Source organism: Megalops cyprinoides, chromosome 1, assembly GCF_013368585.1.
Source record: "Megalops cyprinoides isolate fMegCyp1 chromosome 1, fMegCyp1.pri, whole genome shotgun sequence".
Taxonomy (NCBI): Eukaryota; Metazoa; Chordata; class Actinopteri; order Elopiformes; family Megalopidae; genus Megalops; species Megalops cyprinoides.
In genome coordinates, this window is record NC_050583.1 from 71,503,342 (window position 1) to 71,524,353 (window position 21,012).

General features: G+C 39.6%; 2 protein-coding genes across 3 annotated transcripts in view; one reads left to right on the plus strand and one right to left on the minus strand.

The window, feature by feature from the left end:
- znf646 (zinc finger protein 646) overlaps window positions 1–11,836 on the minus strand; it is a 39,567-nt gene extending 27,731 nt beyond the window's left edge. For both annotated transcript variants that reach the window (XM_036525887.1, XM_036525888.1), the window contains exon 1: window positions 11,768–11,836. The gene's annotated coding sequence lies outside the window, so the exon portion shown is untranslated. The remainder of the gene's footprint in view (window positions 1–11,767) is intronic.
- A 1,049-nt stretch (window positions 11,837–12,885) lies between these two features.
- Window positions 12,886–15,778, plus strand: znf668 (zinc finger protein 668). Its single transcript, XM_036542555.1, has 2 exons — window positions 12,886–12,962; window positions 13,728–15,778. Exon 2 carries the CDS (start codon window positions 13,751–13,753, stop codon window positions 15,722–15,724), a length of 1,974 nt encoding a protein of 657 aa, XP_036398448.1. The 5' UTR covers window positions 12,886–12,962; window positions 13,728–13,750; the 3' UTR covers window positions 15,725–15,778.
- Window positions 15,779–21,012: the final 5,234 nt, after the last annotated feature.

Consider the following 21,012-nt stretch of genomic DNA (forward strand, 5'->3'; position numbering starts at 1 on the left):
TTAAACTCCCTCATAAGCCAAAGACCTAGCCTTTTAGGTCCAGCATTACTTATATGCATATAAGAACAAGAAAAGAAACCTCTCTGCTTTGTTAGTGTTCCTCTTGTCATCTATCACATGAGATGCAGCACTGAACAGTCTCTCTGCTTGTACAAGGGGCACACAAGTACCTGTGCAGGGTTAAAAAAAACTGAGTTTAAATACACCTATATTTTCTCTTTCATGGAAATGTTCATACCTTTCCTCTCCTACATTTTACACCTGACAAAGCAATTACAGAGCGGCTAATCACAAATCAATTATTTAGGTGGCTTGTTAAAGACTGCACCCAAATACTAACCTAAAGTAAGCTCTGCTTTCCAGCTTCCAACTTTGCCTTTATACCTATACATAACTCACCTAGGCCATTCATGAATACTCCTTCCATCACTGTACCTGTGTGCCATCACTGCTGGCTCAGGGAAATGACTGTGATTGATGTGATTGTGCTGGACTTCCTTGGCGACTCATCCTCTCAATACTTCAGCAGAACTTGATGCATTTCACTTGCTAATTGCGTTTTATTTATTAAAATATCATTCATTATGAACTGCTCATTTCAAAACTTCAACCACTCATAATTGGGGAAAATTCACTCTTTGAATGTCAGGCAGATCACAGCCTTAAAAAAAATTCACTCACACACACCTCATAGGCATCATCCATATCTATACAGTTCATGTACAACACTAGAGCGAAAAAAACTGATGCCTTTTTCATGTTATCCCAATGTTAAAAGTTACACCATTTCTTTAGAGTCTCCCCACCACCCTTTCCAGGCCTCAAGGCATAACTTTCCAATTTTACCCAATTGGTCCTAGGTCCAAGGTGTTCTGTTTGTTTCCCTCTACAAAATACATAATGCAATATATTCAGTGCTTTGTGATTTTGTTTGTAAAAGAATTTTGTAGACAGAATTTTGTTTGTAAAAATAATAAATAATAGTAATAAATAAAACCAAGTATGAGACTAATTAACTGAAATGCATATACATGCATTAAGGTGTTAACAAATAGCCAAAGACACATTTGGAAGCGAATTGTGAATGAAACCACTACTACTAAGTAATTTCGTTTGACTACTGTACTACTGTATACTGTGCAATGCCACTTCAGGAAGCCCAGGTGTGACTTAAAAATTGCAGTCAATCTTAAGTACAAAGTACATTAATTCCATTAACTAGAAAATTCCAATTCCAAAGTATGCAATATGCACAGTTTTAATTCAAGTTTTAAATGTCTAAATTCTAATTAGTAAAACCTTTGCTAAGCTTCACCTGCCTTAGTTACTCTTGCTAAGTAGGACAAACTATCATAACACAGGCAATGTGCACTGCAGCAAGAAAGAAAGAATACCCATTTCCCTGAGCAAAGTTCCTCAGGAAATATTAAATATCTTTTGAAAAAACAAATTTTTATTTCTTATAATTGATGACAAAAAGGCCTGCAGAATGCTATGGAGGTTTACATCTGTGATGTGAAATTATCAAAACAAATGTTCTGTATACCAACTAAAATTAATACTTTATTATACACAGCATTCCCTTGATTTGAACCTGAGACAAATCTATAAGTCTCCATTTTTCCCACTTAATAGTCCCGACACAGGTAGATACTACTATTTCATAGCTTCTAAAATGTTATTAACCCAAAGAAAATAACCAAAAGATTAGACAAATATATTGCAACAAAGAATGTCAACAGAAAGTTTGAGGACACACTTTAAGTTGGCATGAAAATGCTTGGCAAGGTAGCTAGAAGTTTCTAGATTTGGTCAGCTGCCTGGAGATGGCTTTTCAATTTCAGATCATCTCATGCTGACAAGCATGTACTTTTCATGGACACATTGACAAGTTTGGCTCAAAATGAACTATCAACTTGTTAGCTAGCTAACTAGCATGCTGAGTAGTTAGACAACTCTCAGGCTACCAAAGTCATTACCTTATCAGCCAGCAAAGTAATTCTATTTCGCCTGTAAGTAGTTAGCTACTTCAAGCCAGTTTACACTTCAGCCTGCTAATGTGTTAGCTGTGACCTAATTCGAGCAAGGTAGCTAGCTATGCCAGTTGTGTGCTCGTTAGCAAGAAAGTTCTATTCTGTTGTGCAGCTGGGCAACCACAGTCCAGTTGAGCCCTGAAATATCTATAGTTTTTGTCCAAAAAATGCAGTGGAGTAACCGTAGCGAACAGGATTTGACAAGTACTGTTCAGGTGTTGTGACTTGGCAAAGGGTCTATTCCAGTTCTAGACACTGAAATATTTTTACAATTCTAACTTAATTCCAATTCAAAGTGTCTAACTTCCAATTCCAGTGCTGTAAACAGGGGCATAGGAACCAGGGGGGACATGTCCCCCCCCATTATTTGTGTGGGCTATTTTTGTCTCCCCCCCAACTAGTTCCCCAATAAATTAATTTCTCTAAATGAGTAAAAACATTATTTGTAGTTGTGTCACAACAACAGGCAAATTTAGAATAAAAGTTTAATTTGAAAACAGAATATCATTCTCCCTGATTATCAAAAAACACACCAGCATAATCAACTTGTACCTAAGCCTTAAAAGATGCAGCCACTCCCTGGGAAAAGGAAAAAAAACCTACATTAGATCGCTTTTTGGCATCAAGACTAAGTATGGTAGATGATGACAGGAATATGTGGATTTATTTAGCGACCAGTTTCACGTTAGTCATCTTTTGAATAATTTGGCAACAGCGACTGTAGCCTAGGCTATTAGCTAGCTAGTTTCTGTACTGTTGAAACTACTGTACGTTAAAAAAAATTTGATTTCAGGATACGTTCAATTCATGTTAAATGATGACTGCAAGCACAGTGAACCCATTAAACAGGTTTTTATTTCTGAAAATAACTCAGGGCTCCCGCTCGTTGACACAGAAGATTAACTGGGATGACACAGCTAGCTACAACAGTCGTTTAAAAAGCACTGGGCTAAAAACATTGAGTTCACGAGGTACCTGCCTTTGTAAATCAAAGACGTAGGAAGTATTCTTGGCTACTCACTGCACGGTATCAAATTCTCTATAGCCAACTACTGAACAGTATTCTGCTTGAGTATTAGGCCTGCACAATATGAGGAAAATCTGCAATGTGCGATAACATTGTTCAATATTGCAATGACGACATGACTTGCGATAAATAAACAAATACTGAAGTGTGCATATTAGCTATACAGTCCCTGTCTTTCTGCTTTAATAGGTACACTGCAAACATAGACCCCAAACATTGAATAGCCTACGCCCACTGAATAAAGAAATGAAATAAATTAATGAAATAAATTAATGAAATAAATTATTAACATGTTTTTATTGACCATATTGCACATGAATACCCAACCAATTAAACAGAACATTAATTTAAATAAGACATTATAACTATAAGAAATGAAAGTTTAATTTCCCCTGCTCCCTTTAAAATATTTTCTTCTAAACCAAAGGTGCCCAAAATCTTTCCTATGAAGAGCCAAAAATTAATCTAGATGGAGGGCCACGGGCTAAAAATAAATGTTGATGTTATGTGAAATTACATTACATTAAAATGTATTATATTTTACAGAAAATTAACATTCTAAATCTAAAATAAAATTACAAAATAATAAAAACACTACTCTTTAATCTGCTTAACAGTAATTTTACTCATTTGCAGAGATGATTGTCAAAACATAGAACATCCATATGCCTTTTTTTGGGAGCATAAACATATTTAAAAGGAAAGACCTTTCTGACAGAAAGTGCATGCAACTCAAGGTGCTTTAGAAAATTAAGTTGAAAACAGCTGTATTGTCCACATTTGTAATCGAGTGGAAATTTGACTTCAGCTTGAAAAGTTGACAAAAATACAAACATCATAGTGACAACACTGAATAACAAATCAATATTGGATATTACATTTACACTGAGCAACGTTTAAGTTACACATCATCACAAAATGCCCCCATATGGTAGCTAATGAGCCACAATATCAAAACGTATTAATGAAAATTAGCTTCTCATTCACAGGGTCACTCGGAATGATTTGGTAATTTCGTTTTATCGTAACGTTAGCCAACTAATAACACCAACAACAGATTATTGGTCGGAAATAGTGATTTCGCACTGACTTGTATGACAAATGGCAATAGTCTGGTTTCCTTACTGAGATCGGGTCAAACTAAACAAAATAAAACGTGCATTTTAGCCATCAATTTCAACACTCATTCCTGCGTAGAAATAGGCAGTAGTTTATCACAAAGACACGCTTCTTTAGAACGTGGCGGTGGGAGCGCATAGGTCAAATGTTCGCATGCTGAGTGTGAATGCATGGTGCGTGTAAATATATATATTTTTTTTTTATTCATCGTGCTCCAGGCAGACTTTTGTGATGTGTTTATCGCACATGTTCATATTGCGACGACGATGAAAATATGATTTATCGGTCAGCACTATTGAGTATGTCATAAAATTTCATATATAACGTTAGCATGTTACTTATTTCACTGATCGTTAATGAACAAGCTAACGTTAGCTAGCCAGCTGTTTTCTCACTGGCATAGGCCTATTGCTGAGGTAAAATTCGTATCAGCTAGCTAGCTACCGGTAGGAGAATTATGTGACCAAAACTTCACCACAGTATTCAGTCAACATTTTAAGTTTTAGAAACCTAAGACGAATAAATGTTTTAAGTTAAACAAAAAACGTACACACAGTATGTACTGTACTTCCATGCTTTCCTGTTGTTCAAGATCACAGATTTTAATCAACGTTACACTGGTTTTCCCTGGCTACACAGTGAGGGAAAACCTGTCTGCTGTGTGTAGTCCATATTTGGCAGTCTTCTGTTGTGATTGGATGGCATGCACCATTCATTACATCGAAGTGTGACATTTGGTTACGTGGATTAGTGTCATACACTTTTCATCTCCATGAGGAGATATATCTTCTCATATATAAGCCGAATGAAACACATCCTAATGTTGGGTGACACACCCATGTTGGGTAAACTCTGCCCCACATGTGCATCTCCTATGTCCAGATACATTTCAAGTGAGAGCAAGGTTACATCGTGTTACCTTGTCAGACCAAGGATACCTTGTCAGTTTTCATGTGTCGAACACAACTATGCAAAAAAGCTTTTTATTTTTGGTCATATGACATAGATGTGGTATTCTATTTGTCAGTACATCCTATACTGTATTCTAAAATTATCTGAAATTAACTTTTGCATGGATTTGATTGAAAAGAGCTTAGGCTCATGTAACCAGAAGTTTTAAGATATATATATCTTAAGATTATATATATATATATTATATATAGATTGTCTTGAAAACGTATCCAAGGAATGGAAGCAAGGTCAAGTGTCTTCTTCGGATTAACGTTTGTGAGCTCACAAATTGATAGTTTGCACGCATAGTGGCGTGGGGCGTGGTGGTGAAGTGCAGCCATGCTGCATTCATGATTCTTTATTCTACATGTTTACTCTTATTACTTGTCAAGGATATTTATCTATCTTTAACATAAAAATTACTCCATATATGGAAGGAAAATGAGCTTCATTTGTGATTAAAATATAATGCTGCTGTATATTCAGAGACCCCCACAGATATTTGACTTTACTGCTTTCATGGGAGCCAGTCCTCACTCTGTGGGAGCTCAGCTCCCACTGGCGCCCACGTAACTTGAACACTGCGCGTAACCAACGTAAATCAGAAACCTATGCATACAAAGTGGTGGCGAAATAATGGAGACACATTAGCGGAGGGAATCATATGGAAAATTTTCCAAAAAACTTCTTGCACAAAAGAGGTTTTGTGATTTGCTGTCCGCAAAGAAATAAAATCAAACTATCTGTACCATATTGAATTGCATAGCATCATATTCTTTTGTGTTGAATCAAACTGTGTGGAATTGCACTGCATCGCAATAGGGGTGAATCATATCGTATCCCATTAGTAGCTGCTTCATATGTATCTTTAATGTAGGCTATCATATCGTTGGCAATGCATCGAGATGTGTATCGCATTGGCCTCAGTGATGGAGATGCACATCCCTAATATATATGCACTATATAGTGAATAGGGAGCAATTTCGGACGTGGCCAAAGAACAGCAGAACAAGCGCTAATATTGCACTTTAATTTAACAATTGAGTACTGAATATTTTATTTTAAGATTTTATTTAAACATTGGACATCTTGAATGTTGTTTTCATTTATGACCATGGGCAAAAGTTCCTTGCTTTAAGCGTTCTTTAAGAAATAAATGGAAAACAAAGTTACATTTGTTTTTTTTTTGCTGGAAAAAATTGGAATATTTTTTTTTTGGAAAAATATTCCAATCCGTGACTCAAAACCGTAATCCGATCCGAACCGTGAGTTTTGTGATCCGTTGCACCCCTAATAAATTGTGGACATGAATGGACACACACACACACACACACACAAGATGGTCAGTCAACATGCTCCGATGGTATATCGGAGTCAATACGTATCAGCCAATAATCTTTGATAAAGGTATGCTGGAACACACAACCCAAACTATGGCTGACAGCTTATTGGATATGACTGTGGTGCCTTGACTCTGTCCATAATCACTCAGTTAGATGAAGGTGCATAGCTAGTAAAGGGAACTCGCACACTACAAGTATGATAAGGAAACGTCCCTCACAGAGGCTGAATTTTTCTTTTATTCAACATACTTAAATAAAACTGAAGACCAGGGGCAAGCAGTGTCTGCAGTTGTAGCTAACCTCTTGTCAGTACTGCGGCATCATGGCTGGTTTGTTTTTGTTTTCCCTGGCCATGTGCTTTTGTTTTCATTGCTCTCGTTTGCCTGCCCCGCCCCTTGTTTCTCCACCTGCGGCTTGATCGCTCACCTGTTTCACCTGCCCAGTTGTTCACCCGTGTCTCGTTTGCTTGTTATCACGTGCATTTATACCCCATGTTTCCCAGCTCATTGACAGTTCGTCACAGTTTTCCTGTTTCGCTACCAGCTATTACCCCTTGTGATCATTCTGCCAGCCTGTTTATCGATCTTGCCTGTTACCCAACCTCGATTTTCAGATCCGACTTTGTACCGTTTGCCGTGCTTTTCTGGATTTGGACATCGCCTGTTTTGACCTTGTTTTCTGGACTACCCCTCTGGACTGTAATAAATTACTTCAGCATCCTCCACCTCTGTCTGCGCCTGAGTCCCTGCCTGAGTCCTGACACCTCTCTTATCAGCTAGCTACTTAACAGCCTATACTAGCTACCCTCTTCGTCAGAACCAATAGCATTATCTCTTTCCATTCACTGTTTAGCTAAATAACATAACTGGCTAGCCAATGTGGGAAAAATAGTTTGGTACACAATGCAAGCTAGATGGTTCCCAATCTCTCACCAGATATTGGATTACATAGGTTTGATGCCATAGGCATTACTTTCTCTCTTCTGGCACAGTGCTGGTCTCTTAAACTAAGCAGATGAATTTGTCCTTGTTCTTGACTCTTCCAATAACCATCACAACAGCAGTTAAAAAGTTTCATTTTGAGTGGCGAGCCCCCTCGCCCCTTATTGCTCATTTCCATTGTCTCGGACAAGGGCTCTTGTGAGTGGATTCTACATGCTGAATCAGGATGGACCGCCATCAACAACAGACAACTACAGACTAAGTGCAAAACATACCACAGTTACTACAGGTGATTGTCAGCTGCTAATGATTTCTGACCAACTGTCATATATGCCCTTAGATTTAGAAGTTTTAGAATCAGGATTTGGACCTTATCACAATACTGAAACAGCTCTAGTCAAAAGTTGCTTAACAACTTACTCTTCTCTACTGGCAATGGTCATGTCTCTATATTTGTGCTATCTGAAATAAGTACAGCCTTCTGACAGTGTTGATCATCCTATCCTCATAAATAGATCTGAAAATCTTGTCTAAGTGGACAGTCTCTCTCATGGTTCAGATCCATCCTATCAGATTGCTTCTGCAGCACCGTTACCGGCTACCGGCTGAAAACAAGATGCCTGGCCTTCACTATCTATTGCTAGATGGAGGATCCCCATTTATAGCCTGCCTGCCACCATATCATCCCGTCCACCTCACTGGCTATAGAACTGAACGACTGCAATGAACCGATTCCTTTTATGTGTGATGTCCCTGTGTAAACACTTCCACTGTTTTCCAGGAGTCTTTTCCAGGGTTAGGGAACAGCTTTCCATTTTTTCCCCAGTCGGTCTGGGATTTTTCTCTTGTGTAATACTTACAGTAATATAAAAAGGCAGCTTATTGTAAATGGGGAAACACTGAATGAAGTCAAATTCACCTGTTGCTAAAGTGTGCTTTATGGCAGGAACACTGTCTATTGGGATGCTGCTTTTATAAAAAAGGGTTACCGTACGTATGTTTGGCAGAGTAAAACAGTCCCCTTATAGTGATCCGTGTGAAATGATTCTTACAGAGTTCTCTGAATTGCATTTGTTAATCAGGCATCCTTCTGTGAAGATAACCATTACCGACCAGTCAGTCAACTGACAGGACCCTGGGGAGATAGGTATCTTCTCGGTACAACTGCACCACCCCAATTTTATTTACTAATTGTATGGCTAATTTCAACAATCAATGTATGGCAAAATACTATTTAAAAGTATATAGTTCATCAAAATTTCTAAATTTCTAAACAATTTTTCAGCTTGTGAACAATTTGAGGTTTGGGTTTTACTCTTACTGCCATAGCATGTAATCCATTTGAAGGGATATTCACCCCAAAATTTCACAATTTACTATTAACTTTTGGTGTTGACAATACATCCAGATAGTTTTGCTGCTAACACTTTGCTGCTTTACCTACATACATAAAAACATGAGCTAAAATATTGTTATTTCTGTCATTGACTCATACATTTACAAGAATTAAAAAACCAAATGACATGAAGCAAAGATATTTTGGGGTGATTCTACCATCTTTTTCTGTGTGTGAGTTACAGCTGACTTCCATTATATCTGACATCTGCATGCTCATGGCTCACAATGAAAGGTAAATAAGAAAAATATTAATAGCAAAACTACCTGAACAGATTTACTACTTACAATTGTACCCCACTTGTAAGTTGCTTTGGGTAAAAGCGTCTACCAAATGAATAAATCTAAATGTAAATGTAATGAGTGTTCTCAGTCATTTGTATGTTTTTGTGGAATGTCCCTTTAATGTATCCATTTAATCAATTTACACTCTAATTGAAAAGGTTTATCAATACTTCAATGAATATAAAATGAAACGGACTATGCTTTCAAATAATGTTTGCTAGTAAACATGAGCAGACAGTAATTACATGTTTTATTTCATTTCATTTACAGCCAATAGCAAAAACAGGTGCTGAGTGGAAAAGGCTTTTAAGGGAGAGGAAAAAAGATGCTGAGACTTTCAAAGAGAAAGAGAGAAAATGAAAGATGACTTAAAGGTTCAACAATTAACTAAAGCAAACAGATCAAGAGGCTGTGAGGGCACAAGCAAAGACATCTGCATCTTAAACTTGCAGAGCCACTGAGAAGCCCATCACCAACTTCCACCTCATCAGCCTTCAAATCCAAGCAGTCACTAGGGTAGGCATTGACACGTGCTCTAAATACAAAACTGACGACTCCAAAGAAAGTGGTGCGAAAGCTGTCAATTGCCACGAACGTCTACCATGACAAGGACAACAAAAAATGTGCACTCTCAGAGGGAATCAACCTTGACAAGCACCAAGGAAAAAAAGATAAAGTGTGACAGAGGGAGGGCTCAAAGGGAAGATGCAAAAACCCCACCTCATCATATCTGTACTAGAAGCTAACTGCTGTTTCAAGGTAGAACATCCAGAGATGATAGTGGTCTAAAGTCTAAGGTCTAAGCTTGTGGAGCTGCATCCAACACAAGCGCTCACAACAGCATACTGTGATGGACTGTGTGTCTCTGCAAATACTAAACTGCTTCTTGACGGAATCACTGAGCCACTGGCTCATTCCATAGCAGGTATTCAAGAACATAAGCTAAATTGAGGTACTGGTCTGCAGTCCTCAGAGTTCCAAATGCAGGCTGAATGCCTGTGAAGAGGGCAGTGATTCACACTTATTCAGATAGGTGGTCAATGACAGGAGGATGAAAAAAAGTTCAAAAGTAGTCAGACATCAAAGACAAACACTCCAAGCTGAAAGACCTGCACATCTTCAGTGAAGGGGAAGCATCACAATTCAAGAACAAGTTTTTTGTGGTCATTCCTTTCCACTACCTTCAAGCAAATCTTCCCTGATCTGGAGGTAAAGTGGCAATTCTTCGCAACAAGCTATGGAAAGGGAACAGTGGATGGAGTGAGAGAAACAGTCAAGAGGTCTGTCAGCACAGCTGTGCTCAGCAAGCAGGCACAGGTGGTGGCAAGTGATTCAAAGTCCTTTGCACGCAAAGCTCATCTGGGGCAACCTGGATGTGAAGCTGGACTTCACAGAAGACATCAAAAAGTTCACCCAGCAACATGATCTGGAGACCCAGTGAGAAAATGTGCCACCTTTACCACGCACACATAGAGTCAGTCTCATAGGGTTATATGAGATACAGGGTCTACACATCAGATAGTGATTATGGAATCACCTATCGATGAACTTGAACCTGCTGTTGTAGAAAGTGTGAACTACATCATACTTCACAAATACAAAAAAACAAGGTTTTACACTTTCACTATTCTTAAATACTGGTAAAATGTATCCACATATGAATTGTGAAAATTAAACTGTGAAAGTTTTAAGACTCAGGTGATACACCCACATGTGCTCTGTCTCGAGTTGAAAAATGTCCTCATTGTTGTACGTTATTATACGAGATTTTTTAAACTGGATTCATGGAAATAGTGACAATCTGAACTGAATTACAAAACATATTTCAAAACTACTTGGAATACAGTCTCGTAAAATTTCTTAATATGAATAATTTTACGTATTTATATTTTATATGTAATATTTATTGACAGTTTAAACTGAATCTCGTCCTTTTAAATTCTGAAATTAAGACGTTTGGCCAGATAGCCAACTACTATTCTGCAGTAATAGCCCGCCAGCTACCTTCCATGTGAGCATACATTAACTAGGCACTCCGCCTTCACTTCTTTCATTAGCAAGGTAAAATCAGTTTACAAAATCAGTGACCGTTCATGTGGTAGGTAGCTAACAAGCTAGGTAGCTAAGCTAACTCTGTTGTGAAAACGCGTAATTTACCCTGGCTAGACAGTATTATTTCATTTTCTGATGTGGCTGTTAAGTTAGGTAGCTAGTCTAGGCAGATGCCACCTAATGCCGCGAAGGGTATAAACGGAATATGGTTAGCAAATAGCTTGAAATCTTTCTAAATGCCATCGCCCTTATTTCAAACCATGTCTTGATGCTAGCAAACTAGCCTGTTTGTACTGAATTAAGTAGTGACTAGCTTTTCAGATGGTGCTGTTTAGGGCTATTTTGTTAAAGCTTTCACAGAGGTCTGTTTTTCTCGAAACACTGCTTTGCTAAGATCCTAATGATAACTAAATTAACATAACATGGAGTTGTATAACGCAGCAAGCTAACATTAGCTAAAGGAAATCACTGGGTTAACGCCGTAAATGCCGACTTACCCCCTTTGTATCCATTATTCGCAACGACTATGGGCCATGATGTTCTGTCTTTCGTGTATCTAAATTCAAAATTCAGATCATTTGTACAGTGTTTTTTTTTGTTGTTGTTGCTCAGAGTACTTACATTATTTCAGGAAAACGAACTGACTTGAGGGTCTGCTTGTCTTTCTCTCCGACTCTTTTTCAATTCCACATACTTCCTGCTGTTGTTGCTAGGAAACAGGAAATGTCGAACTGTGTATCGCTGAAATATGTCCCCAGTTTTACTCAATGCAAAATCTATTTCAGTGGGGTTCATATGGTGTAAGCAATATAAAACCATGAGGCTGCAACACTTTATAAATAATAATTGAATTGTGAGAAACAAGCATTTTTTTACACTGTGCATAAATACGCGGAATAGGCCAACAGTTTTAGCTAAAACTGCGATACTCTCAAGCCATGCTTCATAGATGTAAGGATATTTAAGAGTTATACCAGTTTCATACAGTTACAGTTTAATATTTATGACTATAGTGTTTATATAATCATATAGGTTTACTGTAACCCTTTACACATTTCATTACACAGTGGTACATTTCCAGCGTAATTTTCACGCTATTCATTTCACATTCCATTTTTACGTCAGGAGCTGAGTTATACACTACCATATTAACTGTTACAAGCCACTATTCCGCATAATGTAATGTTTATTATTAAGATAACGAATGCATTTTTTCAGTCGGATCTATCTTAACAGACCAGTCTATATCATTTAACTTTACTCTTGGCTAGATATTTAGCATGCCAGAAATAGTTTTGGATCCTCTGGCTTGCTAAGGTTCGGTCGATATCAAGCTTAGCTTACTGACATGGTCGACACATCAAGTAAGTTAATACCACTTAAGTTAATAAAGTTCATATGCTGCCTATCCAAAACAAACTATCTAAAAAGCTAGCATGGTACTGTACAGGCAGCATGTCACCTTTCTTTGCCAGCTCGCTAGCTAACCATATTGTAAGGGTAACTAGATTAGTTCGTCTCAGAGTACCTTTGTTCCACTAAAATGGAATAAACTGTGGTTCTGTAAATTGCGAAAACAACCAGTTTTGTGATACTAGATTGAGCACCTTAACTGTTCGCATTTAAATTATTAGCTAGCCATGCTAGCCACATGAACAAAAACTTTCTCCTCCCCTTGCCCTCACCGTCATGGTCCTAAAGCCCTCCCCACTACCTCGCGTTCTCTCGATGAAGTTCTTCCCCATTGATTACACAAACACCAATGTTCCCATTGAAGTCATTGGCAAGTTTACAAATAAAACGGGAGGAGTGTAAGGTAAGTTCATTTTAGCAAACTAGTATCTTACACACAGGACACACCCGCGACCGGGTACATCAAATGTAGCTAGTTAAACGTTTCGAGCGGTGGCGGTCGTGTGCTAGAAGATTGTTTTGCCGGTCCTAAAGCCAGCCATTTTGTGTGAAAATTGCTCGCTTAGGTTGTCAGTTGTCGTTTTAAAAGTTGATCATTAGCCATAAAGCCGGATTTTGTAAAATGCTGTGTTCTAGGTACAGTAAACCTAGGGAAAATCTGAAATATCTAAAATAATTATATGGAGAATTGTATTTTAAATTGCGAGCTTCTTCTACATTTTAACTTCCCTCAGTCTCCGGCGCATTAATCGTCCCTAAGGTCCTAACGCCGGCCATTTTGTATTTCGTGCATAGTGCGCTGCATTACAAAATATTTATCAGTACATACACCCACTGTTAGTATGCACTGCTGAAGCATGCTCTGTGATGTTCCCACGCCATGCTAGTTGTTCCTGGAAGTTTGAGCTGTGCAAATGCAAACTCTGTCTTAATTAAAATTGTGAAGAGAGAGGTATATGCTTGAGTATTGGGATTGCTTGTTTTTTTTTTCCAGTTTTCAACATACATTTTTAGAATACAGACTCAGATTCATGTTCTTTAGTTTTTTTCACTGCATTGATTTGCTTGCAAGTTAACAGTTGTACATGTAGCCTAACTAGGGGCAGAGCACAGCTTTGCACAGATATGCACTATTATTGATTTATGACTATTTTATATTTTTCAACAGCACAAGAGAATTATTCAGTGAAAATGACTTCTCCCCAGCCAGAAAATTCACAGGTGGCAGAACAAAATGCCTCTCCAACAGGAGAAAATGAGGTTACCACCAAAGTAAAGAAAGAGAGAGAAGAGGTAAAGGAGCAACCTAAAAGAAGCAGAGGCAAGGGGAAGCAACTAAAGGCCCTACGTGCTTACAAATGTACCTCCTGCAAGGAGGACTTGCCCAGCCCTTCCAGTCTGCACAGTCACAAGTCATCTGTGCATGACAAGGACTGGCAACTCCATACCTGTAATCAGTGTGAGAAATCATTCCCCAGCCGGGCCCAGCTGTGTAAGCACCAGCGCTCCCACTCTGCCCTGCGTCCCTTTCAATGTCTACAGTGCCATAAGGCATACAAGACACCCACTGAGTTGCGCAACCATACCCGCTCCCACACAGGGGAAAAGCCTTTTGTCTGCTCAGAGTGCGGCAAGGCCTTTATGCAGGCCATCTGTCTGCGCATTCACATGACACAACACAGTGGTGAACGTCCACACTCCTGCCCACATTGCTCCAAAAGCTATCCAACACTCTCCAAGCTTAAAGTACACCAGCGTTCACACACAGGAGAGAAACCCTATTTCTGTGTGGAGTGTGGGAAGAGCTTTGCTGACCCATCTGTGTACCGCAAGCACAAACGCAACCACCAGGGCCACCGCCCCTACTGTTGTGGTCTGTGTAACAAGACTTACACAGAGCTGAAAGATCTGAAGAACCATGAACGCTCACATACTGGGGAAAAGCCCTATCTCTGTTCAGACTGTGGAAAGGCCTTTTCCCGCTCATCCTCACTAGCTTGTCACTTGCGGATCCACTCACAGAGTAAGCCTTACCAGTGCGAGCAATGTGGGAAGGGCTTCACACAGTTGTCGTCTTACCAGTCTCACCTGCGCACACACTCAGGGGAGAAGCCTTTCCTCTGCCCACAGTGCGGCAAGATGTTTTCTGATCCCTCCAGCTTCCGTCGACATCAGAGGGCACACTCTGGCTTCAAGCCATACCCTTGCGATAAGTGTGCCAAGCGGTTCCGGCAGCCTGCAGATTTGGCGGTTCATCTACGGGTACATTCGGGCCAGCGGCCATACAAATGCCAGAGCTGTGACAAGGCCTTTGTGGCATCCTGGGACCTACGGCGCCACATGCTGGTGCACACTGGGCTTCGGCCCTTTTCTTGTTCAGAGTGTGGCAAGGCCTTTGCTGAGCGTTCCAGCCTCAACAAGCACTGTAGGGTACACTCTGGAGAGCGTCCATTCAAGTGCAGCCTGTGCTTCAAAGCCTTTGTTGTCTCCTCCAGCCTGCGAAAGCACGAACGTACACATCTCGCTGAGCGACCACTGCAGCAGGAGCTAGTGTCTGACTCTTCACAGCCTTTTTCAGTGCCCCTCTCAGCTCCCACTACCCTCCCCCAGTTTTCATGCAGCCATTGTGATGTAACATTTGGCACATGGGAAGAGGTCCAGACCCATGAAAGTCTCCACAGCATACCTCCTCCACCAGCTCCTGCTGTGCGTCAACCCCAAGGTCTGCACAATTGTACCTCATGCCAAGCAGAGTTTGTGCAGCTCTCTGAATTGCGTGCCCATGAGAAGACCCACCCCAAGCCACGACCCCATGTCTGTGAATGCTGTGGAAAGGGATTTTTTAACCAGGCTGGTCTGCGCAAGCACCAGCGCATCCATTCACCTACACGGCCCCATGCCTGCCCATTTTGTGGAAAGGCTTTCTTGTTTGCTGCATATCTCCGAAAGCACTTACGTATCCATCGCGAGCCCCTACCCTCTTCCCCATCACCTCACCCCCAAATCACTAACACCCAACCCCTCCCTTCTGAGCCTCCTACAAATGTTCCATCGTCCACTACAGATCCAAGTGCCATCTCTCTGGCTGTCCCAGTATCAGTGTCTCTGTCAGCTTTCCAGACCCTGCCAGCCACTGTGTACATTGACAAGGGAGAGGGCCTTTAATGCATACTGGCTTTCAGTTGTTGTTGGAGCCTGTTATAGTTGAAGAATTGCATGCCAGCCCTGGTCACATAGCGTTTATTTTCCTGTGACATTTGCAGAATTGTTCTTTATCAACTGAATGATGATATTTTGAAAGTTCTACACAAAGTTTACTAGCCTATTAAAAGGATAGTCTCATTTTGTAAGCATGTGATGGTCTCTGTACAATACACTAGGTCCATCAAGGATGTTTTTGTGTTTATGTTGGAAAGCAAATGATTTGTAGGTAAATGTCCTGTCTTATCTAGCAGTTATTTTGTGTTTGTGTGTGTATATATATATATATATATATATATATATATATATACATATACATATACATACATATGTATATAATTTTTCCCCCAGAAGAATAAATATATGATGCTGGTTAAGCTGTCATTACTCTGTCTGCTGCTGCTTGCAACAAATTGTAACAGATAGGCATTGTAATAGATAGCTTTACATTTGATTGTTAATCTTGAAACATTGTATAATTAGACTAAAATGCATCAGACCTCTGAAATCATGATTAAAAATTTAAACAATACATTTTAAAGATCATGGGTAGTTCTAAGAGTTATCTATATTTATCTATGTATATTATTTTATTTATTATTTTTTTGACCTGTTAGCATAAATCTTTGAAAGTAACATGGCAAGTAACTCAATTTAATACCTCTGCAAACAATCAAGTATAGCATCATATTATTTACTGTGTTTTGTTTTTTGAAGATGAATTGGAGATCTGTTAAAACACACACACATATATACATTAAAGATATTATAAAAATAATATGTTCACCTGTTTGTGCAGGACTGCCTGTAATTACTGAATAAATGTAACCTCTGTTCCTGAGTCCCCAGTTTATGACTCCCAGAAGATGCTGCATGCAGTTTATCGTTTTCAGTATCCAAAAAGTCAGTCTACATGTGGCGCTTGTTGTATGCTTTTTAAACATATTTGACTTTTGAGATAAATACAAAGTGTGCTGGTTGTCTCAACAGCCCTAATAGCACATCCAATTTGCCAAATATGAGTTAATATGGTATGATATAGTTAATGTTGGGGAAAATCAATACATTGGACTCAAAACTGTGCTTTACATCTCCCTCTAGTCTCATCCATTCCCTAATGCTCTCACTTCATATAAGGCTCCAAAGGGCAGAATATACAAAAGGAACTTTTTTTTTTTTTTTGCTAAGGACCACACTGTTAATTGCAAGTGTTGTTGGAGATGGATGGCTCTATCAAAAAGTCCTAGTCCCCCCATCTTTGTAGGGTCAATACTATATCTCAAACATTACTGTGGGAGGTTTCTTCCCCCATAGGAACCTCAAAATTTGTATTATAGCTTACTGGAAAATCATTCAGTATTAATGGTCAATACCTTATGAACTATGTAGTTGATGAAGGAGGATACTTAAAGCTTAAGTGCCCCAGAAGGTTATGACAAATCACCAACTATTTCTATGAAAATATAGTGATGGACATTTTAAATATAGTGGTGAAGATTTTTGGCACCGGGTGGCCTTGCTAAAAGCATGAAATTTATAATTTCCTAGATGAAATTACTAGTCCAGAGTCCTTTTTCCATACTATGCTAAAAGCAAAAATTTGAAAAGAATCCAATGAAAAAATAAATTATTAGTAAGATTTGTATTTGTTTGTTGCACTTCATTGATGAATTAATTACCCCTAATTGACAAATGACAGTTATTTTTGATCCAACACTGTTGGACACTGTTACGTGTTGCATTCAGTCTGATTATTTAGAATCACAGACAATGTGAACTTGTGTGAAATGTTATGTAGGGGAGAGTTGCCAGCAAGACTCAGGAGGTGTCATTACATGCCTTTAACATATGGGTGGCATTGTTGGACACAAATGCAGACACAATATTAAAATTGACCTTGAAATCTAGTAGCCTAAGCATTTCTTGATGCTGTCTGCAGCCAAGGTACACTGTGTAGGCACAAATGACTTTCAGATTGTGAGTGATGGATTTTGCTTGCATAACAAATAAAATATATAAAACATAATGGTCTTTCCCATCTATTGATTTGTCCATGACAATGGGGGCGCTACACTAAAAAAGGCTTTGATACCCCTTAACACCCCCAGAAATATTTTGATGTAAAATTGAATATTTCTAAATGTTAAAATATATAAAAATAAAATCATCTGACTATATTTAATAAAAACTTAAAGGGATCTAGTAAAATTTTTCATGTACACAATTGCTGATGACATTGACCATGTTATTGACCTCTACCACATGTTGTGTGATTTAATTGGCTGCATACTGCTTACCTAGTTAGTGCCCAGAGTAGATTGTACATATGTGACTGACCACTTTGTTTCAAATTGCAAGAGGATCATTCCTCTGTGTCTAGTCAGTAACTACACCAGTCTTTGTTTTCTGGTTTAGATGACCATGTCAATGTCTGATTTGTGAGTAGGACTGTCAGGGAGTCAGCATCAGCATTATTAGCCTGTAAACAGTTTCTTTTTGTTATCACAATTTTCTCATCATTAGGACAAGATTCCAAGGCCACAGAATTCATGAATCTTGCAAACAGTTTTGTTTTTATTCAACGAGTTATGGAGCCTACCCACAACTGTAGCCATTCAGTTGATTCAGTGATTTTATCGGGGATACGCCTTGATATCTCATCAGCTCTTGATGTCACATTTTCAGACCATTTCTGTATCTTCTTAGGTACTCTGTTATGTCTGACTGATAAAGAATTTGGATGCCACAGAATTATCTTTAATTAAACTATATAGGGAGGCATGTAAATGAAAATGTAAAGAGAATCTAGGATGTGTGAAAAGGAGGAAGGGAGTATGGAGTCAGCAGCATGTATGAATACATGTAAGAATGATTCAACAGAAGAGAGGCAAGAATCAAATGATCAATGAAAGAAATGGGGGGAGGGGTGTGTGTGCAAGATTCATGTGGTTCAAAAGAAAGGGGAAGAAATTATGAAAATCAGTGTGTTTGGGGGGCATCACAGTTGTGGGGCCAAGACCGAATATTTCTTCTGCTGCTGTGGTCTCTGGTCATTGTCAGCCTCAAATGGCATAATCTTATATATAATAATGCTCTATGCAGCACTGACTGGACATTTCCGGAGTAAAGAAAGTACCAAATCCAATTACATTACATGCATTCAGCGGATAGTTGTAGAGGTTTGATTGCACAAGCAGGAAGGCAAGCAAACAAGACATGCGCTTGGTCAGGATCAATTCCTGAAGAGTGGTACAATACCAGTCCCAACTGAACTGAAAGGAGAGGCACCCAAAATCAGCTTGTACTTGAAAGAATAATCAAAACCTACGGTGATTAATGGTGTGAAATACAGATAAGTCTCTAATCATAAACTGGCCATATGGATTGATGGCAGAAAAGCTAGTTAATATAAACGCCTCTGAACCACTAGGGTTAATCTGTATAGATTTCCTTACTATTGAGCTTGATACAAAAAACACATTTAACATTCTTATTCTTAAAGGTTATGCCACTAAATATGCAAAAGCCTTCCCCACAGAAAGTACAGTCCTAACATGTAGATTTAATTAACATCAAATTCTGAACCTGATGGAATGCAAAAGTGAACTTGAAGGCTGTCATGTTGTGAATATGCGTGATAACAGCCTGAACTGGGAGTGGGGCCGGTATGCTGCATCTGGGGACTCATGACTGCCCTCAACATTGCATCTTCAGGGCTTAAAGAAATTCATTGCAAACTAAGAATCATCGTTATGGTAGTGGAACTTATTACAAAGTGGGCATGCTGCACCTAGATTGGGGATTCACACTGTGCCTGGATGTGCTGGCACATTGCAAATGCCTTCTCCTGGGCATGCCGGGCATTCCCAACCTGATGGATGTTAAAGATCAGTGCACCCATCTTGACCCCCCACAATACCTCCCAGCACTTTGTGATGACATTCATGCCAATAACCCTGTCCTCCAGATACAGACAGTCATCATGGGCAGGGATCATCCCGTTGTGTGGCACCTGGACTCCACCCAATATAAAACCCACGGCAGTATATCAGGCAAACAGGATCTTTAGTCCATTCACCACCCTGACAGTGAGCCAGTCCAAGGTACCTGTGTCCCATACCTGTTCGCCCTCAGATTGCTGGAAAAAAAAAAATCACGGCTGAACAAGGTTACTTGTGACTAATCAAGGATGCATGGCACAAGCACCCCACTCACCTTCACCTTAATCTGCAGTACTGACTTTCTCAACTTCTCTGCTTTACCCCTGTTGGGTGTCCTACCATGGCAGGGCGATTCACATCTAATGGTGCCTCTGACTCTGATGCTGCTGTTGACTATGGTCTGCCTTCCCACTGTCACTGGGGATACCACTAGATTGAAGTTGGTCAACACCCCCCCCCCCCCCCAAGGTGGGCACATATGCTGCGTTCATGACATGTCGGAAATTGGGAAATTACAAGATCCGACTCGGAGAATGTGATTTGAACGCATGGTCGGGTCGGATTATTTGCTCGGAAACTCGTGCGGAAATTCAGTACTCCGATTTTCCCGAGTTGACGTCGTAACAACTACAATCATGGCGTCCTCGGTGGTGATTGGTAAGACAGTGTAATAACCACGCCAGTAAGACAAGTTCAGAGAAGTGAGTTTTTATTTTTAGTTGTCAACAATACACGGCCAGAACCAGGTTGACGCCGACAACACAACGCAGAGGCGATAAACTCACTCCCGTTACAAATACGACTCGAATAGGACTATTTGTCACTGTGAATCAAGGCTACAAATGGAAATACACTCACCTTAGATATTTCCCGTCTTGCTCGACCACGGCGAGCAGCTGCAATAATTTATGTGTTCTTTGTAAACACAACAACAAAGTAAGAAGATGTTACTGTGGGCATCCATATTGTTTTCCGAGTTGATCATTTGAACGCACGTTTTTCGGAAGTCGGAAGATCCCAAGTTGGGTTTTCCGAGTTTACCGTCGTCTTGAACGCAGCGTTAGTGGTGTTCCCTCATTCATCCACACACCAGGTACTCCCCATTGGGCTATTGTGACACCTGCTACCTCAGCTCCTCAATCAGTGTCTTGCTCAAGGTGGCCATTTGTTTCTGCAGCTTTTACCTTAGCTTCTCACGCACTGCCTCCTCCCTCTGCTTCAGATGGTCTAACCTGGAAATGGAGTGCTCCTTGCAGGTAAGCATGTTCTCACACCACACACAAACCCACACTATGCACCCCTTTGACTAAG

Coding starts and splice junctions, on each gene's coding strand:
- znf668 (XM_036542555.1), top strand. CDS start 13,751: ATGACTTCTCCCCAGCCAGAAAATTCACAGGTGGCAGAACAAAATGCC.